The sequence below is a fragment of the Amphibalanus amphitrite genome, unplaced genomic scaffold (assembly GCF_019059575.1).
Source record: "Amphibalanus amphitrite isolate SeventyFive unplaced genomic scaffold, NRLGWU_Aamphi_draft 001754F_arrow, whole genome shotgun sequence".
Lineage (NCBI taxonomy): Eukaryota > Metazoa > Arthropoda > Thecostraca > Balanomorpha > Balanidae > Amphibalanus > Amphibalanus amphitrite.
The window spans coordinates 67,942-88,983 of NW_024883247.1; the positions used below are offsets into that span (position 1 = coordinate 67,942).

General features: G+C 46.6%; 1 protein-coding gene across 1 annotated transcript in view; it reads right to left on the minus strand.

Annotated features, from left to right (window-relative positions):
* Window positions 1–21,042, minus strand: part of LOC122374999 (neuropeptides capa receptor-like) — a 62,216-nt gene that overhangs the window by 23,512 nt on the left and 17,662 nt on the right. The window contains exons 3-5 of the mRNA XM_043354128.1: window positions 12,146–12,345; window positions 8,838–8,965; window positions 379–478 (exon numbers count right to left, since the gene is read on the minus strand). Coding sequence (XP_043210063.1) covers window positions 379–478; window positions 8,838–8,965; window positions 12,146–12,345 — 428 coding nt within the window. The remainder of the gene's footprint in view (window positions 1–378; window positions 479–8,837; window positions 8,966–12,145; window positions 12,346–21,042) is intronic.

Here is a 21,042-nt window from a genome sequence, read left to right on the forward strand (position 1 = left end):
ATGAGGTACTCCATTTCTGAAGTCTGACATTTTTACTGTAGTATCAGTCAGAAATACCTTCAGGGCACAATTTGGCAGCCTTGGAGACAATCCTAGCTATGGTGCTACGCCATCAACGCCTATCAGTGGTGAAATTGAAGATCAAGAAGCTGTCGCTTTGTAAGATATATCGAGATTTGTTCAAAAATTCTCGGAATCGATGTAATGGTGGTCGTTATTCTGCCGATGTTAGAGATGTGGTGAGTTGTAAGATTCCTTTTCGGGATAATGCTTCTAAAACTTATTTGTATGGGAATATACCGAGATGTCCTTAGAAATGCCAATTTCTTTCAAACGTCATGTGGTGCTGGAATCTGGAATGGAGGCCCGAATACATACCGAGCATGCGGAGGATGGCCTTCCTGTTTCCGCGCTGCCGGGCCTCGCCGCCCGAGACGGTGCCTTCCAGGTGGTTCCCGATGGTGGCCGCCCGACGGATCTGTGGGGAACACCATCATCAACGTCATCATCGTCATCGCTATCACCAACGTCATCAACGTCACCAACGTCACCGTCACCATCGTCACCAACGTCATCATCGTCACCAACGTCACCGTCATCATCGTCACCAGCGTCATCATCGTTTCCAACGTCACTCTCAGCATCGTCACCAACGTCACTGTCACCACCGTTACAGCCAAATGAGATCACACGTCGGACGGATTCAACCGCGCGATGTCTCTTATCCTGATGTGATGTGATACAATGGCTGTGACGTGGCACGACGTCAGTCAAACATCGGTTGGAAGTCACTCGTATGATAATTTATTCAGGAGTGATTGATATTCCTTACTTTCATTCGTAGTGAATAGTCTGATGCTAGTCTTAATTCAAGTCTTCAATTCAACTTTGTTTTCTTACATATTGATGGGCTTCCTAAGGATGAACACCGAAACTAGAAAAATTAAAGTACAAATTATTAAAAAATATTAAAAACGAAGTGGAATCAGAGTAGAAGCAAGCCAAGCGCCCTACTACCAATCTGCCAATCCATAGGCTTTCGTATGGCATTATCACTACATACATCAGTCACTTGTCGGCTTGACGTCAGTGTCAGTGTAGCTTGGTAGCATTTGAAAGTGTTTATATGGCATCTCGACGTCAATCAAGGCCACTTGAATGCTTGTGAAAGATCCGGAACGTTAAGAACCGGTAAATGCACGCCAGCGTATGCGAGAGTAGTTCAATAACAACTTTTTAGCCAAGGATACGTAGCAGGATGTGACTGTCAACCCTATATAGACTAAGCTCGAATAAATAAAAACATAGCTTGTCAAAACATAGCCGCAATCACCACTTCGTCAACATAAATCAAAATTATTAGCGTACTTACATACTACGTACTTACATACTCTCCGAGAGGGCAACGCGCGCCGTCGCCGCGGGCCCGGCGGTGATTGAGTTGCCCCGAGTTCGCCTGGCGGTGGCCAGGCGGCAGTTTCCCTACCGAGCTGCCGCAGCTTGGAACGGCTTGCCGCGGGAGGTGGCGGCGACCGCCTCAAGGCGACAGCTGATGGAGCATTTTAAAGTGCAGCATTGATTGACTTATACTCTTTTATTCTTTGCATGTTTGTGCCGATATATGTGTGTTCCTATGTGTTTTTTAGCATAGTTTTTTTTAGCAATGTGATATTTACATGTACTGACTGGGCCGTAATAGCCACTCTGTTGGAAAAGCCCTAATAAACGAATACGAATACGAATACGTAGCTCATAAGTACGCCCTACATCAAGTGGTCTTTCATTGCAATGCTTGAACTGAACGAGTAAAGCCGTGTCCTAAAAAAAAGAGCAATAGCCGTCCCCTGGAAGTCACGCTCCCAGCTTAGACGGCCACCTGATCGTCTTAGGACAATTACGGGTCTAAATGAAACACAATCGGCTACACCTCTGCGACGCCGCTGCGACTTTGGTGCTCTATTTGAGGCACACCGCCCCCACACGAGAACGCACCGTGCAGACTGCAAGTCTTGTGAAATGTGCACTGTGCAGGTGCATGATGAGGCCAATTACTTGACAGGCATGATAAAATCAGGTGGGCACTCAGTAACCAAATAAAAGCTTAAAACGGCGCGCCACAGGCGCGCCAAATTTTAGCTACCAATGGCGAATTGATTGAATTTATCATGCCAAAGTTTCAAATAAGCTCGAATTGCTAAATGAGTAGATTTGTAATTGACGCATTGTGGCCGAGAAGACCAGTGCATTCCAGCTTTGAATTATCAGTCACTACTAAAGCAGGGAAGCATTTTGCCAGCGAGAGCCAATTAAGCAACAGGCTACCGCATGTGAGGCGACAATGTTTCCCCGCCCTGATAGAGTATATCTCCCCCTGTCAGTTGTCAACCCAATGGCCACGGGCCGCCTCGGCTCAAACGATCCGTGTTGTCACTTTAATGTAATTGAGCAGATCGCAACTTGCAAGCACAGACCACTAAAATATCATCCAATACTAGCAGCTTACGTAATCGTAAATGACAGTGAGCTGGCGTCTTTTATCCTAGCAAGTGATGTAAAATCGAACATATAATGTGTGACTGTACTGTCCGTAAAACGCATGGCTCCAAAGACCACAAAAAAACTTCATTTTAGATAAATCTGAAAAGTTTCAGAGTGCTCAACAGAGGCACTTGCCTTCCCATATGCATCAACGAATCCTGATAAAATGTCATCTCAAACAAGTACGAACAAAATGCCTGGCAACAGATCATCGACATAAATGCGCCTAAAATAACATTTCGCTCAGATTGGTGGAAATTCGAAAATCGTCTTCTCTGGCATCAACGTTTATTGAAGGACATAAATGTCCCGGAAATCCGAACAAAAAGGCTCTCAGCGCTGGCGCATACGCCGCAATGTTCCTGGCTAATGTGGCGTGCGTCTCGGGGTATGTCTGACGTCAGTGGTCTGTCTTCTTCTACACGTCCTGACGGCACCGGCCCTGGGTGCTCTTATGGGTCATGACGTCCCTCACGTCCTGCCACCACGGCGAGAATGCTGTTCTGGCAAAACATGGCTGGCTGCATTTTTGGAATTATTTGTATGTTTAGCACCAATGCAGCTTACTTTAGGTAGAGCCGGTAGAGACACCTTCTCTCATCCTCCTTGCAGAAATTAAGCTTTTTGGAAATTAGGCTGAGTCTGGTTCAAACCCAACTTCCTGATTCTGGGTAATGGGAGGAAGTTAGTTCCTCAGCATGCTTCAAAGGGTTAGAACCTGGTTTTCATTTAATCGCTACCGTTGGGAAGAATAGTACGCCCGAACGGTAAATACACAGAAAGCGTGAGAGGGGAAGGGAGAGAGAGAGAGAGAGAGAGAGAGAGAGAGAGAGAGAGAGAGAGAGAGAGAGAGAGAGAGAGAGAGAGAGAGAGAGAGAGAGAGAGTGAGAGAGAGTGAGAGAGAGAGAAAGAAGGAGAGAAAGAGAACAAGAGAGAGAGAGAGAGAGAGAGAGAGAGAGAGAGAGAGAGAGAGAGAGAGAGAGAGAGAGAGAGAGAGGAAGAGAAAAAAAGAGGAGAGCACAGCTCCAGGATCTTATACATAGCACAATCTGCCGGGCCGTCGGCATTTATAGCTGCCATCACCTAAGTACGAACTGCCGGTGACAGTTGGCCCGGATGACCCGTAAACGAAAGATATCTGACGATAGTTGCAAGAGATTGGAGCAATAAATGTCTGCATTGTGATTGTAGCCTGACAATACTCTCTTTTGGTGGAAGATCTGTAGCAAAGCAATCTACTTCCGGTAACGGTGATGTCCACGGAATTGGCTATCAGAGTCGTTAAATGCATATTGCGCTCAAGGGTTGAATGACGCAATATTCAGCGGTGGGACTGCCCGCACATTAATACTTGACTAAACAAATTATTGTTTAGAAATGTTCTTGATTTAAATCCTCGCCCATATGACGTTTTCACGGCCGCACGAGAGAGATTCGTTGTTTGCTGACATTTAGAGTTTGTGAGAAACCATTTTGTCGACAGTCCTGTCCGACTGGAGGGAGGTCCAGGTTTCCACTATGGGAACAGCTGGTGCCACTGCTAACAATAGAGCGACCTCGATGGCCCCGCAGACAACACGTGGTTGCCTCTCCAGACGGATGTCATCACTTCAGTCTCTGTTGTAAATGTTCGTCTGCCTTCGACTCCATCATGGCTAGGATTCGGGTTTTTAAGCAATTTCATGACAGGGTTCAAATTGTGGGTCCAGTTTCTGCATTTACATACTTTCAATATAGGTACACAAACTCGCTTACTCACTAACTCACTCACTCACTCACTGACTCACTCACTGACTCACTTTCTCACTTTCTCGCTCACACTCTCCCTTGCACTCTCTCACTCACCCACTCACTCCATCTCCATCTCCATCTCCTCTCTCGCTTTCTCTCTCTCTCTCTCTCTCTCTCTCTCTCTCTCTCTCTCTCTCTCTCTCTCTCTCTCTCTCTCTCTCTCTCTCTCTCTCTCTCTCTCTCTCTCTCTCTCTCTCTCTCTCTCTCTCTCTCTCTCTCTCTCTCTTCCTCTCCCTCCCTCTGGCACACGAGAGCTATGGTGATCGACCACCTCCCCGACTGTGTCTGGCTATTCTTACCAAACCCTGCGTGTATGTACGACACCTCAATGCTTTCCATCGGACCGGCAGCCAGGGCCAGGGTCTCTCTGATTGTAGAGTTCACAGTTGGGCGCTGCGCCCCTGTGGTTGCATCTGAATGTGGGCTAAACCTTGGGCTAAACTAGTCAGCTGGCGGTCCAGAGCAATCAGCTGATGAGCAACGTCCTGGTCACTGGGTCAAGGGTTCTTCTGGGGTCTCCAAGCTAATCAGAAATGACAATTGTGCCAGCTATGAGCCATATTTTAGACCACGAGAAGCCGTTTAAATTCCAATGAATATCCAGCGTCCCATAAGTTGTGTGCAGCTCTTCTATATTGACTCTCCCAGTCCGTGACTCTGATGTGTGACATCGTCGACGAGACAGAGTCAAAGGTCGTGAGGCCGCCAATTGTCTGGAGACCCAGTTAGGATATTGGTGGTCGCAAACTGCAGAGCGCTCGGAGCTGGAAAAATGATGTACAAACGTTGCTTTGGCTACCGTCAAGTAAGTTATGCTGCAACATGCGTCTGAATGGAAGGTGAATAATGTTGCACGGATGCAATCACAATAACTTTCCTACAGCGGCTGCTACTGTCCCCAGCACCAGCCTGGGAGCCTCATAATTATCCCTCATAGTTTACATCTGTAAATACTACTTAGACACAGTCCAACGCCTATCTGCTGCACCGTCAAAGACCAATAGCAAAACTAACTAATAACCGCCCGCCACTTCCGCCACCAGCCCTGTCCTTCCACCACAAATAGGTACTTGAACTACCTCCGCCTTTGCGATGCCACCCCAGGCCCATACCGCACCTCCACAACACAATGATCCCCTCACACACAGCACTCATCCTCTCCGTCTTCAGTTTCTAACCACGACAGCCCCTCTCAAACTACTTTCAGCAGCATCGCCACCATTTTTCAGCCTTCACACCTACATACAATGGCACTCCCCCCCCCCCCCCCCCCAACTATATCACCTCCACCCCTTTCTTATAGGTAGGTATCTCGTATAATGCAACTACCGTATCTCTCACACACACTACTTCTCCCCACCATGTCCCCCAAACCCTTCTCGCGCCATCTCCTCTCCCAACGTCCCATGGCACCCGTCACCCCTCCCCCACCCCACCAGACGGGTTCTCCACTGCGACCACCGAACACCGATTTACCATTATTGGTTCGGTCGCGTCGGCCACCACTGAGCGATCACTAGGCGGGCACAGAGGCGAGCCCAGGAAACCAGTAACGGAGGACCAGCGCGTTTCAGGGGTTACACAGGGGCGGGCAAGGGTACCCGCTCATTTGACAAGCTTCTTGGTATGTGCTCTTCATTCTGTAAGGAGTTAAAGGGACTATCCCACCTTCTAAAATGTTGTTAAAACCAGTTAAATTGTGCCTGACTTTATAGATTGGATGACCAGGAACACGGTTCTGGCATTTATTTTTCATTAAACATCTTAGGCTTCCCATATTCCAAACACAAACTTTCAAATATGTGACGTCACAGCCCAAAATTACCTCCTTCCCCAGGCCACATTACTGTCATAAAGCTGATTCTTTTTACTCTGTAGGCACCACAACAAAGTTCAGACCAAGTTTTAAGCGATTTTTCAACGAACAAACCCATTTAAATCAGAATGACTAAACGAGGTGACGTCACACTAACGGTCGCTCCATGTTGAAGATAGGGCCTTGTACAAGGCCCATTTTCAAATGAAGGGAACGAATTTCTTCAACACCAAGAGGCCGCGGGGGTTGCAGCCTAGATAGATAGTGGTTTCTGAACCTCGCCGCAAACTTGGCTATCTCAACTCAAACCCCATGTTAAAGGTGGGATAGTCCCTTTAAGTGAAAGCACGGTAGGAAAAAGCCGTGATCTGGAACACGCCCCGATGGCAGTGGGAATGCATTCGAAGGTGCAAAACGTCAGTTGTCATAATGGGGCAGAGTTGACGGAAAGATTGCCTGTGGAATGTGATTTTGTGCCGATGACTACAGTGAAAATAAGCGCACATCCGTAATGAATATAAGTTTAGACACATACCCATGTGCTCTACGCCCTCGCAGCACCTACCCAAACAAACTTTTGAAATTGTTTATTTTGTTCCTGTCGAACATCCTCCATCCGTTTCGCCGTCTGAATGCATCAGCCGCGGAGGCACGCCTGCCCACAGTTTTATTGCCTTGTCGGCGAATTTCGGGTTCGAGATCCAAACAGACAGCTGCAAACGCAGCCGGCCGCCGTCTCAGCTGAATATCCCATCTGGCAGTCTTCAAAAGTTGCCGCAAAACCGTCTGAAGGGAGCGGAGAGGGCGGGCCCGACGGTTAACATCGCTCTCCGGCACCAGCGAGACGATCGGTTCGTGTTCGACATGAGCGGTCCTTTCAGAGACACAGGGGTTTATGCAATGTGGTTTCTTATACATAAAAAGCTTGGACATGCAGTTTGTCAGAATCAAGTTAGTTGACTGTGTAATTCTAAAAATGTAGCGACATGCGCTTTACAGTCAACATAATCGATGAAGAATGCAGTAAATATCACTTTGTTGACAAGCCTGACGCTTATCAAGACAAATGTCTCGCTTAAAATAGCCAAGCACACTTTTGCAAAAAAGGAAATGTAGGCTTATATTTATACGTTTACAGCTGCAACTCAGCTATGCGGCATCCCCTACCTTTGTTACTAAAACGTCTAAAAGTATCGCTATCTAAGATGAAGTGGTTCTTATGAAACATTATGCACAAGAGGCTCAGCTGGGGCCTGTTCTCTTAAAACCACCAGGAGCTCCTCAAGTTTGTGATAAACCCAAGTTGATGGCCAGCTTGGTCACTTTTTGGGTGTGGAACACAGCTGGCTCGTCGCATGTCGCAGTTGGACAAAGTTGTCCGCCCGAGCGACATGCCCCCAAATCCCTCCCTCCGTGGAAAGCTTGCGTCATGCTCGCCAAAGAGCGCCTCGCTCGCCGCGAAAGCACCCCGTCGTTCAGTCAAGGCCAGTTCACAGCGTCTCGGGGTTGCAGGAGAGATCGCCGTCCCGAATCGGCACATGTGACGCTGGTGGCGCAGTTGCGACAAACAGAGGCCGACAAACGACGGCCGCCGCCGGCCGGGCGGCCGCTGATAAAAACGACGCCCGGAAACAGTAGGCCTGTCGAAGGATCGATCTGGACGCAGCACGCGCAAACAGAGGGGTCGACCCGCTGGGGAGATTCGCAATTCCCAGCGGGAACTTAAACTCGGTTTCAGGGACTTCGAGGGAATGTAGATATGTTAGTTTAGCCTGTAAGTGAACATGTAAAGCATCCCAAGGTGGCATGAGGTATAAAGCGTGGCAGTTATTTTAGTTAGGCGGTAGCTTCCTCGCATAATATGCTCTTGAAGCATGCGCGGCATGTTTACTTAATCTGAGAAGTAATTAATGAAGCTCCGACGGGAGAACAAACAAAAATTAAAAGGAAGACGACCAAAATAGATGATACCATGGCGCAAAAGGATAAGTAGTTCTCGCTCAGTTTATCTCAACGATTTTCAATGAAAAGCCCTTTAATGGGACACGAACATAGCAGCATGCAACAAACAATGTCTTCTTACGGGCTCCTTATTTTAAAGTATTATTAGTGGCACTACATGACGAGAAAAGGCTCTCACTCCCAATTCGATGAGCAATCAAGGTCTTTAGGAAACCTATCAAATATCCCCTGAGCCCTCATACAATCTATAGAACACGATTCGTTTCAACAAAGATGCCCCAGCCGCGGTGAAAATGTCATATAAGAAATATTGCAGCAATTGAGGTGAACACCTTCCCAGAACGGCGATCCGATTTACGAGCGATGGGTGAGCTGTCTCTCTCTCTCCCTCCCTCCCTCTCTCTCTCTCTCTCTCTCTCTCTCTCTCTCTCTCTCTCTCTCTCTCTCTCTCTCTCTCTCTCCGAGTGCCGCAAATTGCTAACGACCTCACCCGGAGTTCAGACGGGCTAAACCATCCCGAGGTGGGACCTCAGGTCTCCGACACGGGGTCATCGCGCCCTGGGTCACGGGCCCCAGGACGGAATCTGAGTCTGGGGACTCACTAGTGGCCGCTGAACTCCAACTGGGGAGACTGACGAGTGGCAGACGAGCTCGGTAAACTCCAGCTTAGCCGGCACAATTTCCACCCACGAGTTTTACGACTCCCCAGAGAGTGACGGTCAACTCTTACCTGCACGCCGATGCAGAGGTAGACGAATAATAAACTCGTCATTGGCACGATGAAGAAGACGAACGAGCTGAAGATCAGCGGCCATTCGTTGGGCATCACGCATATCGTTTCCAGGAAGATTCCAGAGTCTGAAATTGAAAACAGACACCCGGTTGGTTGAGGTCAGGTCAGGTCAGACCGGTCCAGCTGGGACGGGTCAAAGGTTGAGGTTGGGGCGTTCGTGGAGGCCGTTGCTTTCCGGCCTTCTCCGATCGATCCACAATAATTGCCAGGTGTCCACGCGATGGCTTGGTTTGCTTAGTTTGGAACTGTTTGGAACCAAACGGGCGATGGAACTGGTCGGCGGGCGAAACGAAAATAACGTGCTTGCAGCAACAATGTTGACTCTACTGCGAGTTTTATGCCGATTTGGTTGCTTAATTGCTTCAAAAACTACACCTTTTTAGGCGCAAGTTCAAAAAGTGAAAGACCATATTCAAAAAGTTGAAGTTCGATTTCAAAAAGCTTAACACCAATTTCAAAGAGCTTAAGTCCAATTTCAAAAAACTTAAATCCATTTTCAAATAAGTGAAGTCCAATTTCAAAAAGATAAAATACAATTTCAAACGAGTTGTTGAGTGATGCAATAAGAGATAAAATAATCTTTTTATGCCATAGCAAACATGATGAGATGTTAGATTCACTCGATGAAAGATGTAGGACAACGATTGGTATCATAATTATTTTGTCGTTAACCCTCGCCGGCACATGGGGGGGGAGGTTGATGCACCCCTCTAAGGTTTTTCGCGAATAACTCACGTGGAAAGCGGCCGATTGCGACGAAACTTTCAGTACCCTCGCATTGATCAATTTTACACCTACCCTGTAAATTTCATGACCCTGACCCAAATGGCCTTTGACCTGTGACCTACTTTCCGAGACCATGTTTGGCCGGAATCGCGATTCGGCGTATGTCGGCTCGCATTAGCCGCGCGTTTGCAAGCGTTCCGTGATTTCAAACGTTCAAACATGTGATTTGATGCTGCTCCCAAGCATTAGGGTAGATGTCAAGGTCACTTGAAGGTCAGGCCAGGTCATTACCTTTGGTGACCTCGGTTCACTTTTTTGAGTTTTACATGCTTCTAGGCTAATTTTTTTTTTTAGCTGAATTCGAAGTTAGCAACCATTTGAACATTTGAGCCAACCAGAGAAAAAACGAGTAAAACTACGATCAACAATAGCATTCGTTCTAATATTGCACGTTCTTTTGTATGAAGCCGTTTACCTCATCATACTCCTGGCTATTGTGAGTCATTTAAAAAGTTCACTTGCAAGCTGCATTTCCATCGTCTACATGGAAATGACGGTCTAAAAACTAAATGTTACTAAATGTAATAGTTCATAGCATATCATTTGAAATAGTATTTTATCTTTTTGAAATTGGACTTCATTTATTTGAAAATGGACTTAACTTATTTGAAATTGGACTTAAAGTTTTTGAAATTGGTGTTAGGCTTTTTGAAATTGAACTTCAACTTTTTGAATTTGGCCTTCAACTTTTTGAAATTGCGCCTAAAAAGGTGTAGAAGGAACACAGCTGAGTTTTTTATTTACATCTTGATATCTAAAATTAATTTGAGCGGTGTGCTAATACTTCTTTCCATTTTTAAAGGCGGATGAAAGCGAATACATTTTCAAACATTACAACGGGCTGCAAAAAGCAATTATTCAATTAAGAATGAAGCTATCAACCTGTCTATGTGATGTCTGTTTTAAAGTCCAGCGACCATAACTCCGAAGTAAATCATTCCCAACATGACAGACAATGTTCATGGCTTTGGAGTAAATTTTCTTATCAGACACATTTTCTGAATCAAGTGCACAGTCTGAGGCGCAATATAATCCGATTTATAGGTACAATTTCAGCCATTTGGCCGCAACTGTGTTCAACAGCATTTACTATTCATACCTCATATAAGTTCAAGCCTACCGCAGTGCAATCACAGAAACAGCGGGCTTCTTTTGCCGCCGCCATTCGGAAAGTCTAAGTGAACTGCGCGACACTGCACAGCCAAATACTCATCAAAGCAGCGGGCCTCATCAGTAGCACGTGCCCTGGCTAGCAACACCGCCATCCAAGGCGGATGGTCGGGGACGGAGACGGCTCAGCGCGGCCAGTGCGGCGCTTCGGGTGCGTCTAATCCGGTCGTCACACTCTAATACGTTAAGACAGTGTTTTGAAATAAAATTTGCATATACATCGTGCAAAATGTGGTGCAATGTAGCGACAAATGACAGTTAATAACACCGCTGAGAGTTCCTTTAGCGAGACCTGCCAAAAACTTCGCTGATGGTGTAGTAAGTGCAGTTGATTAATTCAGCGTGCTACGTTAAAATTTAGACGTCTGCATGCGTCTCATAAAGACGCAGCATTAAAAAAGGGAAATCAATGAAAGAAATGGAAAAATAGTTATATACTTTAGAGTTCAGAGTTCAGACCACAGGTCTATTGTGCGAAATTTCCTTGCAGCATCAAATATAAATGCTTCAATCTTTGAAGCATTTTTGCTGCTTTTTACGGTAAAGACGTCAATAGCAATCCAAAGTAATGCATAACAAAAGGTGTGCTTCTGATGCAATCCATCGATAGATTGGCAAAGTAGCAGAAGGAACTTCTCCAGCAGAAAGTTTGAATGATAATCAGTTACTCGAAAGTCTGCATCACTTCACCATACAGTAAAGTTGTGCTATTATTGCGAACCCTTGATTGGACACAAAGCTCTTTAAAATGCAAATCCTAATGAAATACCAAAAGTGGCAGAAACCCATCATTTTCGCGATCTGCTTGGTAGTCCAGAGGCTGGAATATTAAACAAGGACCACTGCCACTTATTCCAAACGGACCTCAGAGCCTAAGCCGTGAGCCCTGGGACTGAGGATTTACATTGAACACATATCTATTACCAGCATCGAATGCTGATCACGACATTGGCGACTATGAGCTTGGATGGAAGTTAAACACGCAGGGTTGGAGAAATCCAGATTTTGAAACACCGATGCCTAAAATGGAATAGGTGTTCCTGTAACACAACGAGTTGGACCTCTGAAATACCAGTGCAACACCGATATAGACGTTAGACTATACTCTACATATATCAGTAGTAATGCATAAGTCTAATGTCTATGGTTATGTACCAACAAATCAAGCAATAATAACGCAATACGGCAAACCCAAAACACACGAACTCTGCCACTCCCAACCCACTGTCTAACCTGACCTTATACACCACCGGACGGCCTACCACAGCCCACGCTCTCTGAGTACCCACCTCTAGGGAATTCGATGTAGTGCACGTCCGTGTAGAACGCGAATGGAGCGGCGGCGCACAGCGATATCAGCCAGATGGCCGCGATGATGCGCATGGCTCGTCTCAGACCGGCCATCGTGTAGGACAGCAGCGGATGGCAGATGGCGAGGTAGCGCTCCAGGCTGAACGCCACTATTATCAGCACGGACACGTAGGAGGTCCTGTGGAGCGCAGAGATGGGTGGTTAGGTGGGTGACGAGTGCAGACAGTGTAGCACAGTAGAACACATGGGGGTAGACAATACTAGAAGTACAGTACAGTGTACAGTGGTAATTGCATAGGGAGAAGTGGAGATTAGGTGCAAGGAGTTGAGGGATCGTTGAGATCGGACCTGTCAGTATATAGAGGAGCTATACAGGTGATTTGGCGACATGTAGTACTCGTAGGTCTTGTCGGACGCAGAGAAAGGGAAGTTGTTGGGGCGGTGATAATGCTAATGTTTTGAGCACAAACAGAGATCATAACACTTTGTCAAAGAACATTTTCATTATTTTGGACTTAAGCAAATACTGATATACCCTATATTTGTTATAATATAAAGGAAATATCGCGTTGCATTTTTGTTGGGCAGAGTTTTAGGTATGTAACTCACAACTGCATTGGTAGGTACAGGGACCCGCAGTTGCTACTGTACAGCGACCCTGAGTAAATTGTCCCAGCACCCTCACAGGAAACAACGATAAGCTGTCAGAGGGTACTCACAGGAAACCTTAGCTGCTCTTGTACAGGGACCAGCAGTCGATATCAATGTTATCGGTTGTTACTGGACAGGACAGACGGTTAGACTTGGGGTTCGTGTACAGTAGCAACTGCGGGTCCCCGTACACCACAATCGTAGCAAAAAAAAAAAAAACTGTAAATGTGTAGGCATATGTAAATGCGATGAATGTAATATGGAAACGTACACAAGTAACCACATCCTCGATATGCATTGGATAACGCTTCATCATAGCATTCTATTCCCGGCTTAAGTGACTTGCAATTTCCATGCAGATTTTCGTCTGGCCACCATTTGTTGGCAGGCCGGGCACGTTTTATGCTCATTCCTCTTCACCCCATTGAAATTCCTTTGTCGTCAGCGTTCAATTACCCACCCCATCCCCATCCAACCCCAGAAATCCCTAATCAAAACGAGGATGGAGTCTCTTCAAGCCTGATATGGCTTAAGGCTAGATATGGCTCTTCCCCCGATATGTCTTATTATGTGGCTCTAGAAAGAGCGCGCCGTCTATTTCGATCGGTTGCTGCCAATGCGGCCACTTTGACCCAGCAGTGCAGACATTGGTGGCAATAAGCGACAATTCTGGACACGCCACCAAGCGCTGCCATATCGAGGCCATTGCGACGCAGGCCCTGTGGTATCGACGAATATGACGCACTGCGCCACATGTGGCATGTCGTCCCCTGATTGAGAGATAGAAATATCTTAACGACTTGTGGAGCGATAGAAAAAGAATAGAGAAGTGGGTAGGAGAGAAACCGAGAAAGAGATTGAGAGGAACAGAGACAGAGAGATAGAGAGGCAGAGACAAATACAGAGAGATGCAGGCGAGGAGCATTCTCAGCAAGGGCGGAGGTCGAGATAACAGCCTGTAGAGTGTAGACCCCCGGGACACCCTCGGCTCGGGCCACTGACGATGAACGGTCTGCCCTGCCAGCACACGCCGGCGGCTTAGCTGGGACCTGTTGGCTGGCGTCGTTAGTTTCAGGGCGCCACTGACGGCAGGCCATTAACGAACAAGCGTCGCCACTGGCTCGGCGCCCCGACATCCACCGCCGCTGAGAGAGAGTAGGTCGGGCCATGGCCGCTGCCAGCTAGCGTAGTCTGCTATAGGAACAGGTTCTGGCTGTACGTACCACCCGCAGGCGGGAAAGCAGCGAGGGGGACTGACGCTAGGCTTCAAGGGTAACTGAACATGGCATGGCCATTGAATGAGGGAACCCGAGTTTACGTTGATCAGTGCTAATAAACTGCAAATGTAGTCAATATTAATTACCACAAACCACTCAACAGCCCGAACAGTGAGCACCAGCTATCTCTTATTGCTAGTCACGTAGTTTTGACTTGAACCTCATCAAATCCTGTCACGAATTAGGGGACTTCCGTTTCAAATGAGAGCTAATTAAAAGTTGTTTAGTTCCTTTCACTAAAAAGAGAAAAAGCTTATAATTAAGAGAAGATTTACGAGTACGAGTACCTTCCTAAGGCTTGGTCAATGCGAGGTTTTTTAGAAAAGGATTCATTTGGATGATCATATTAACTACCTCATTAGCCTGAGATCAAGAGTTTGTGTTTTCCTGATTTTAGGTCAGCACCATTATAAGTTATCAAGTTAATTGCAGTATATGAAGTGTATAACTTCATTTAATTTGCCTTTGTTTTCATTCTCGTAGCCTGAACGTCAATGAAGTCTATTACAACAATTGTGCAGTGTGCACTCCACCAACCTATCTAGGTGTTAGCTTTAAAATGACCCAGCTGTGAGCGACACGTATTGCTTTCTTGGAAACGGCGCACTGTAAAAAAATCTTACAAGCCCCTTGTAGGAAAACCGCTGGCGCAAAAATGAGCATGCAGCGACGTGTAAAAATCGCCTCATATTTAGCTAGTAAGAGGGTACAAGCTTGTTTCGTTAGTAAATGACAAGCCCACGCCTCATAAGCCGAGCACCCCCGTGTCAGCCCCTCGTTTCGTTATTCGGTACCTCGTTTGAAAACGAGGGCAAAACCAGCAGATCGGTACGTCGATTAGGCTCCTTAGCAGGACTCGCCTGGTAACCCAACCAGCTAGCGCCTGCTATTGCTGCCCAGTAGAAATACTAGCTCAATTGCGTCACCCCCTCCTTCTCCCCCCCCCCCTCCTTCTCCCCAGCCGCCCCTCCGACTGGTGGACGACCCGGCCAACGACAGCCACGACAGCGTGCCAGCCACGTTGCAAAAAAAACATACACAAAAATAACGTTTATTACTTATTAGCATACGATACAAAATATCTAAATATATACATATTACAATATCATAGTGGAGTGGTGCAAAAGCTGATTCGAGTCACCACCAATAACATTCACAAAATACTACGGTTGCATGAGACACGATCGGGCACTTCCACGGGCTCTGACGTAACGGCGCTTACAACAGGCGAGTGAGCAAGTTGATCCTGTCATGTCAGGTACATTGTGCACTGTGCAGTCCATCAAATATTTGCCATACTTTGCAGATTCAAGCAAGTATTTTTTTTGTGGGCGAGGCTTACCAACAGAAATATCGCTGGCTTCCGGTATACCTTCATGCCTCAGTCTCCGACAACTTTTAGTAACTCTGCAAACAGAAAAGAAAATTAACTGCTGATTTTAAAATATCAGTGAGGATGGCTTTATTATCTACATCAACTGATTTTTGTATAAGATAAATCAATGTGAGGCAATATGTGTAGCTTACACATTTGGAAAAAAAGGCTAGACAGCAACTGAAAGAAAGTCCGTCTTCCAATAGTCGGAATTCAAGCGAAACAGTGGCCCACAACGGTCAAGGGGTGAATTCTATGACGCAACATGTGTTCAGAATATTACAAAATAAATAAAATGTCGCCCATTGCTACGTAAATATCATACAATATAACGTACCTTCGAAATATCCCAGTTCGAGAACTTCACAACGCACCGTGCCACAACACAACCGCACCAACCGCCGGCAGCCGCAGAACTGAACAATGGCGGCCGGAAATGACGGCCACGCCGGAAGTGAAGGACGCGTTTTAGAAGCAGTCTCAGACTCGTCGCTGCTCACCGTAGCAGGGATTTATGAGGCACTACCGAATCAAAGTTGTTTCGCCTCATTCGGCAACACGAAAACCCTACCAGGACTAGTCCGATGATGAGTTTCCGACTAGGTGGCGTGTGCGCAGGATTATATTTAAAGCACGTGCAGGGCGGTGCCTCATTTGCCGACATAATAATAATATGACACGATAATGAAACACGCATGTAACTAGCATGCAACAAGCTTCTGGCGGATTTAATTATGAGACTATGCGTAGTTTTCCGACACAGCGCGAAATATGTTGATAAGCAGGAAGGGGTGTTAGGGAAGCATTTAAGTTATTAGGTTACCGTTTGTAACCAATCGTTTCACGAGGCCACTCTTTAACTAACAACTCTCAGGCTGATAATGTCCCTATATATAACAGCAAGGTACAATGGACGACCGTGTAACCCACTCCTTGTCATAGAATTGGCTCGTGACATTTTTTTTACAGTGCATGCACTCCTTGCATGGCGTTTATGTTGGGTATTGTAGCTGTGCAGTGTGGACTCTGCTTAGGGATGACAATATAAGCATTTCCATGGCCAGTGCCTGGCACGAAATACTCTACATACGTATGTACACTATACACTACAGTGTATAGTCGACTACAGAATGATGTTCTACTTTTCACAGGCAATTATTTGCCTGGAGTGGTAGGCTGTGCCGCATGAGTTCACAAATTATAGCTTTGTCCCAATGCTCACAATCGACACGCTATGCCAGCGTGATAAACGGCACAACTTAGCGCTCCGGTCACGGGTCAACTGATAGCTTCTGAGGAGTGGAACATCATGATAGTCGACTATACACTGCTTTTGGGCAAACTAGTCGGAAAGCGTTCAATTGGAATGCTCTGAGATTCGCGATTGCGCCTAGAGTAAATACCTACGTCAGATGAAACGCTGGGCCGTGAGCCGCAGCGTTCCAGTGTCGGCTGGTAGGTATGCTGTTCCGCTGAACAGTGGTGCATTGCGGCACAGTATCATCGGCTATGAAAGCAAAGTTACCGCATGATCTTCGATCGGATCGGCGATTGTCTATCTAGTATCTAGCGTCTATGGCCAAGCAAGTACACGCCTGGGGCCATACATCCCTGCCCGTTGTCACGCGAACCCATCGAGCTTATAAAGCTACCGTAAATTATCATTGTTAATCTCATCCGAGGTTAGATGCCACATGGCCTGACTTCCAATGAGATTCCCAGCATTTCGCCGCCAAACCAATCTCGACACTCTGTCCTCTGATGCATATCTCTAGAATAGCGAACATCCGGGTAATGGCACGCATTCCGCATTAAACGAGCCATCCCAATTCGGCATAGCTCACGGGCCAGCATTATCTGCGACAGCTTCCCAATACGGACCGCTAAAAGCTGTCATCAGCCAGGGTGCATTACACACCGATCGCCGCGCTATAGAGCCTCAGGCGGGCCGCGCCAGCTGACTACGCGTGACGTCATCGTGGGCGGCGAATAATGCGCACCGTGACGGCTGGCGCGGCTAATGAGGCGGAGCTGCCGGTCCTCGGTCATACCGAGATCGTGATGGGGAGCGCCGCGGGGGACTGAGGGGAGGGGAGGGATGTCTGGGAGGGTGGTCATGGAAACAGTGGCACCATGCTTGGCCAGAGGCACGGACTAAGTAGGTATTGCGGTTTGTTAAGCTATGTTGATTGATTAATAAATGATTTCCTTACACCTCAATGTCATTTACCTGAGCCTCTGATATCTTATTGGCAGTCATATCAACTTGATCTTCTTTCCCTATTTCTCCTCACATATCTTTTATTAGTAAATCCTACGATCAATCATTCACGTCTGTAGGCCTCTGGCACCAGTTTTTTTCTTTGATCTACAAACACAGCCTATAAAACAGTCTTGCCTGTGTTGGTCTCGCCTGATACCGATTATGGAACTATTTGTGTCATATTTTGCCCATGAAACCCAGTTTATGCTTGGAGCATCCACACATTTCGTTTTGCCTATAGCTGTTTGGTCGTCCAGTCAATCATGCTGTAAAGCTGGCTCCACTTCGCCGCTGACTTGCTGAATAAGCTGGATGGCTTATCACTGGCATCCCTGCTAAATTTATGAACGCCTGAAACCCAGTTTGGCTTTCAGTTCTAGGTTCATGCTTTGTCGTCAGCTGAGCAAATCGGGTCATTTTAGGTTCGCGATCGCTATGTTTAACAACCATTACTCGCCAGGAAATTCCAGTCATTTAAGACTCATTTTGATCTACAGCGTCAAAATGTTCGAGTGAAATGAAAATACGCACCTTCAGTCTGCAGTGCGGAGGGTAAATAGATTGATTTATGAGGCACTTCATTTGCCTGTATTCTCGCCCGGTGCACTGTTTACATTCATTCCGTGCATGGACATAAGCAAATGCGACGAGTCACGGAAATATTGGACTTTGCTGCACCGAGAAACCAGGCATGAAAGTGTTGTCACTCAACTGTTGAGCGTGAATAAGGGTCCATTAGCTGCATTCTGTGTGAATGTCATGATCATTTTTCGCTAGCAACGATCGTTCTGTCTGGGCCAGCCATGCTAACAAAGCTTTGTAAAGATAATGTGTTGGCCGCCTTGAAATGTGTGGTTAAGGTATTTTCGCATTGGATGGGTTGTGAAACGAATTTGAAGGCAGAACTACAGATAATAGCATAGCAATAGTGTATGATATATCGATTGGGTGCCAATGCATTCACGCACGTACATACCAGCTTGGGTTGATAGGGTCATTATCTCATGCATCAAAAGCGCTTTTTTATTACAGCCGATAAACTTCAATTCTCTCACTAACCGCAGTTCCCTTTGTTACTAAGTAGCGCTTTGGTCCTAGAAACCCTAGCATATCGTCGAGCTGCGCTCAATGGCTGTCGCTGAGCCCGTGAGTGCAAGAAGAGGCTTATGTTCCTGACGGGCTCGTTTACCAAGTAAGCAAACTTTACTTAACAGGTGCTGCTGCATCGTCATTAAGCAGATGTAAGTGGCAGCATACCTGCAGAAAAGTAAACAATGTTCGGCTCACGAAAGTGCACAATTGTTGCGAAAGCCTGCATTGAACGGAGGTAAGTACGCATGCAGTGATGTAAGTATAGATAGCTGATCGTATCCTAATTAGAAAAAAAAAACAATAAGCAACAGGGTTAAGTGCGATACCAGCTAGAATAGGGGAGGAGAAAATTCGGCACTCCTCTCATGCACAGGGACGTTGGATAATATTCTAAAAATCTTATTCTAATTTCATCACCAGCAATTATCACGCATTTTATATTATTCGATGGTCCAATGCGTTGGCCTCTCTCAACAAAATAACCGGTGTCAATGTGCATCATAACTGAAAAATTATGTAGTTCGCTCGCGTAATGAACGGCTTATCCATACAATAGTGTTGGGTGATTGGTATCATTATCCCCCATACAAACTGTTAAGAGCCTGGCGTTAAATAAAGTTGGAAATTCAAGCCACCTCCGGTGCTGAAAAGAACGCCGGATCTGCCATCAAGATGGAACGATAGAACAGACTCTTTGCCTTCCGAAGAGTCTAAAGGAGCAGATTACGGTACAGCGTTGACTGTTGGTAGTTTTAATAAGGGATTGGCGGTAGGTCTTTGAACATTGGCAGTTATCTAATTGATTGGTTGCAGTCTATCGACCATTCTGAGGGAGCAGCTGGTCGTTCTACTTTTACCGAAAACAGTAGCTGGGCGGATGCCTTTAAAAGCTCTTTTGTACAAATAATTTATCGTTGTCATGACAAACTACTACTACTTGATGCAAACCTGTTTTAAGAAAAAGAAGATAGTGACCAATGTATGCAATATGTATGCCATCGAACATGATCACACAACGCAATCATGCACAGGCGTATTTGTGAAAATGAATCTACAGCAAACGGTAGGTATGCCTGCAGCAGTGACATCACATATTTACAGATGAAAAGAAAATTGTGTCGTGTTTTCCGTTTCGAAAATGAGCCCAAGATAAGAAATGAATCTTCCGCAAAACGTTATCGTAAGGAACCAGCTACAATAAACTTCATCATATTTCTTTTTGTATCCTGCGACACGCACATACACAGAAACATTATGAAGCGGACGGTTGGGGCTGCGACGAGACGGCAAAGACGTGGGCTGCTGATCAACGCACGAACGAAAATAACAGCATTTGGCATTTTGCAGAAAATGCAAGAATGCGAGTGCGAAAAAGATGTAAGATGGCTTAAAACTCACACGCAATTCAGTCACTTTTCGCTGATTGATGATTCCATTACGTACTGAGCATCAAATGTCTGACAGCCACAAGAAAACACTTCACACATATTTAAACAGCAAAAAAAAAAATGTATGGTATGTGGGATAGTCTCTGGAGGCAAAAAAAAAGAAATCATTCAGGCTTAGAAATGATTCAGATCCATTGAAAGGGATGCGTGGAGTGTATATGGGGAAATATATACGTGACCTAGCAGCGCTTTTGTTAGTTCCGAGCTTCAAGCTTTAGCGCAGACTGGGGCGATAATGGTCTCTGCCGCAGGGGTCTCAGGAAGCCAAGTTCCAGTCCACGGTGATGCATGGCTCTCAACACCCAGCTTGTGGGCGATATTTTAGGAGCCCCAGAGTGGCGACCGTTGGTGTGGATGGTGGAATGTGGACGGCGGACTGTGGACGGTAGACGGTTGACGGTGGAGTGGACGGACGGTGGACGGTGGAGTGTGGACGGTGGACGGTGGACGGTGGACGGTGGACAGTGGACGGACGGTGGACGGTGGACGGTGGACGGTGGACGGTGGACGGTGGACAGTGGACAGTGGACGGACGGTGGACGGTGGACGGTGGACGGTGGACAGTGGACGGACGGTGGATGGTGGACAGTGGACAGTGGACGGACGGTGGACGGTGGATGGTGGACAAAGGACGGTATACGACGGACAATGGATGGCGAACAGTAGACAAAAAGACATTCAGTACCTATGGCAGAGCGGAGGGAGCGCGGCAGAGTACCGGAGGATGGCTGAGGAGCCCCGATAACACCTCATCACTATTCGCCACCTC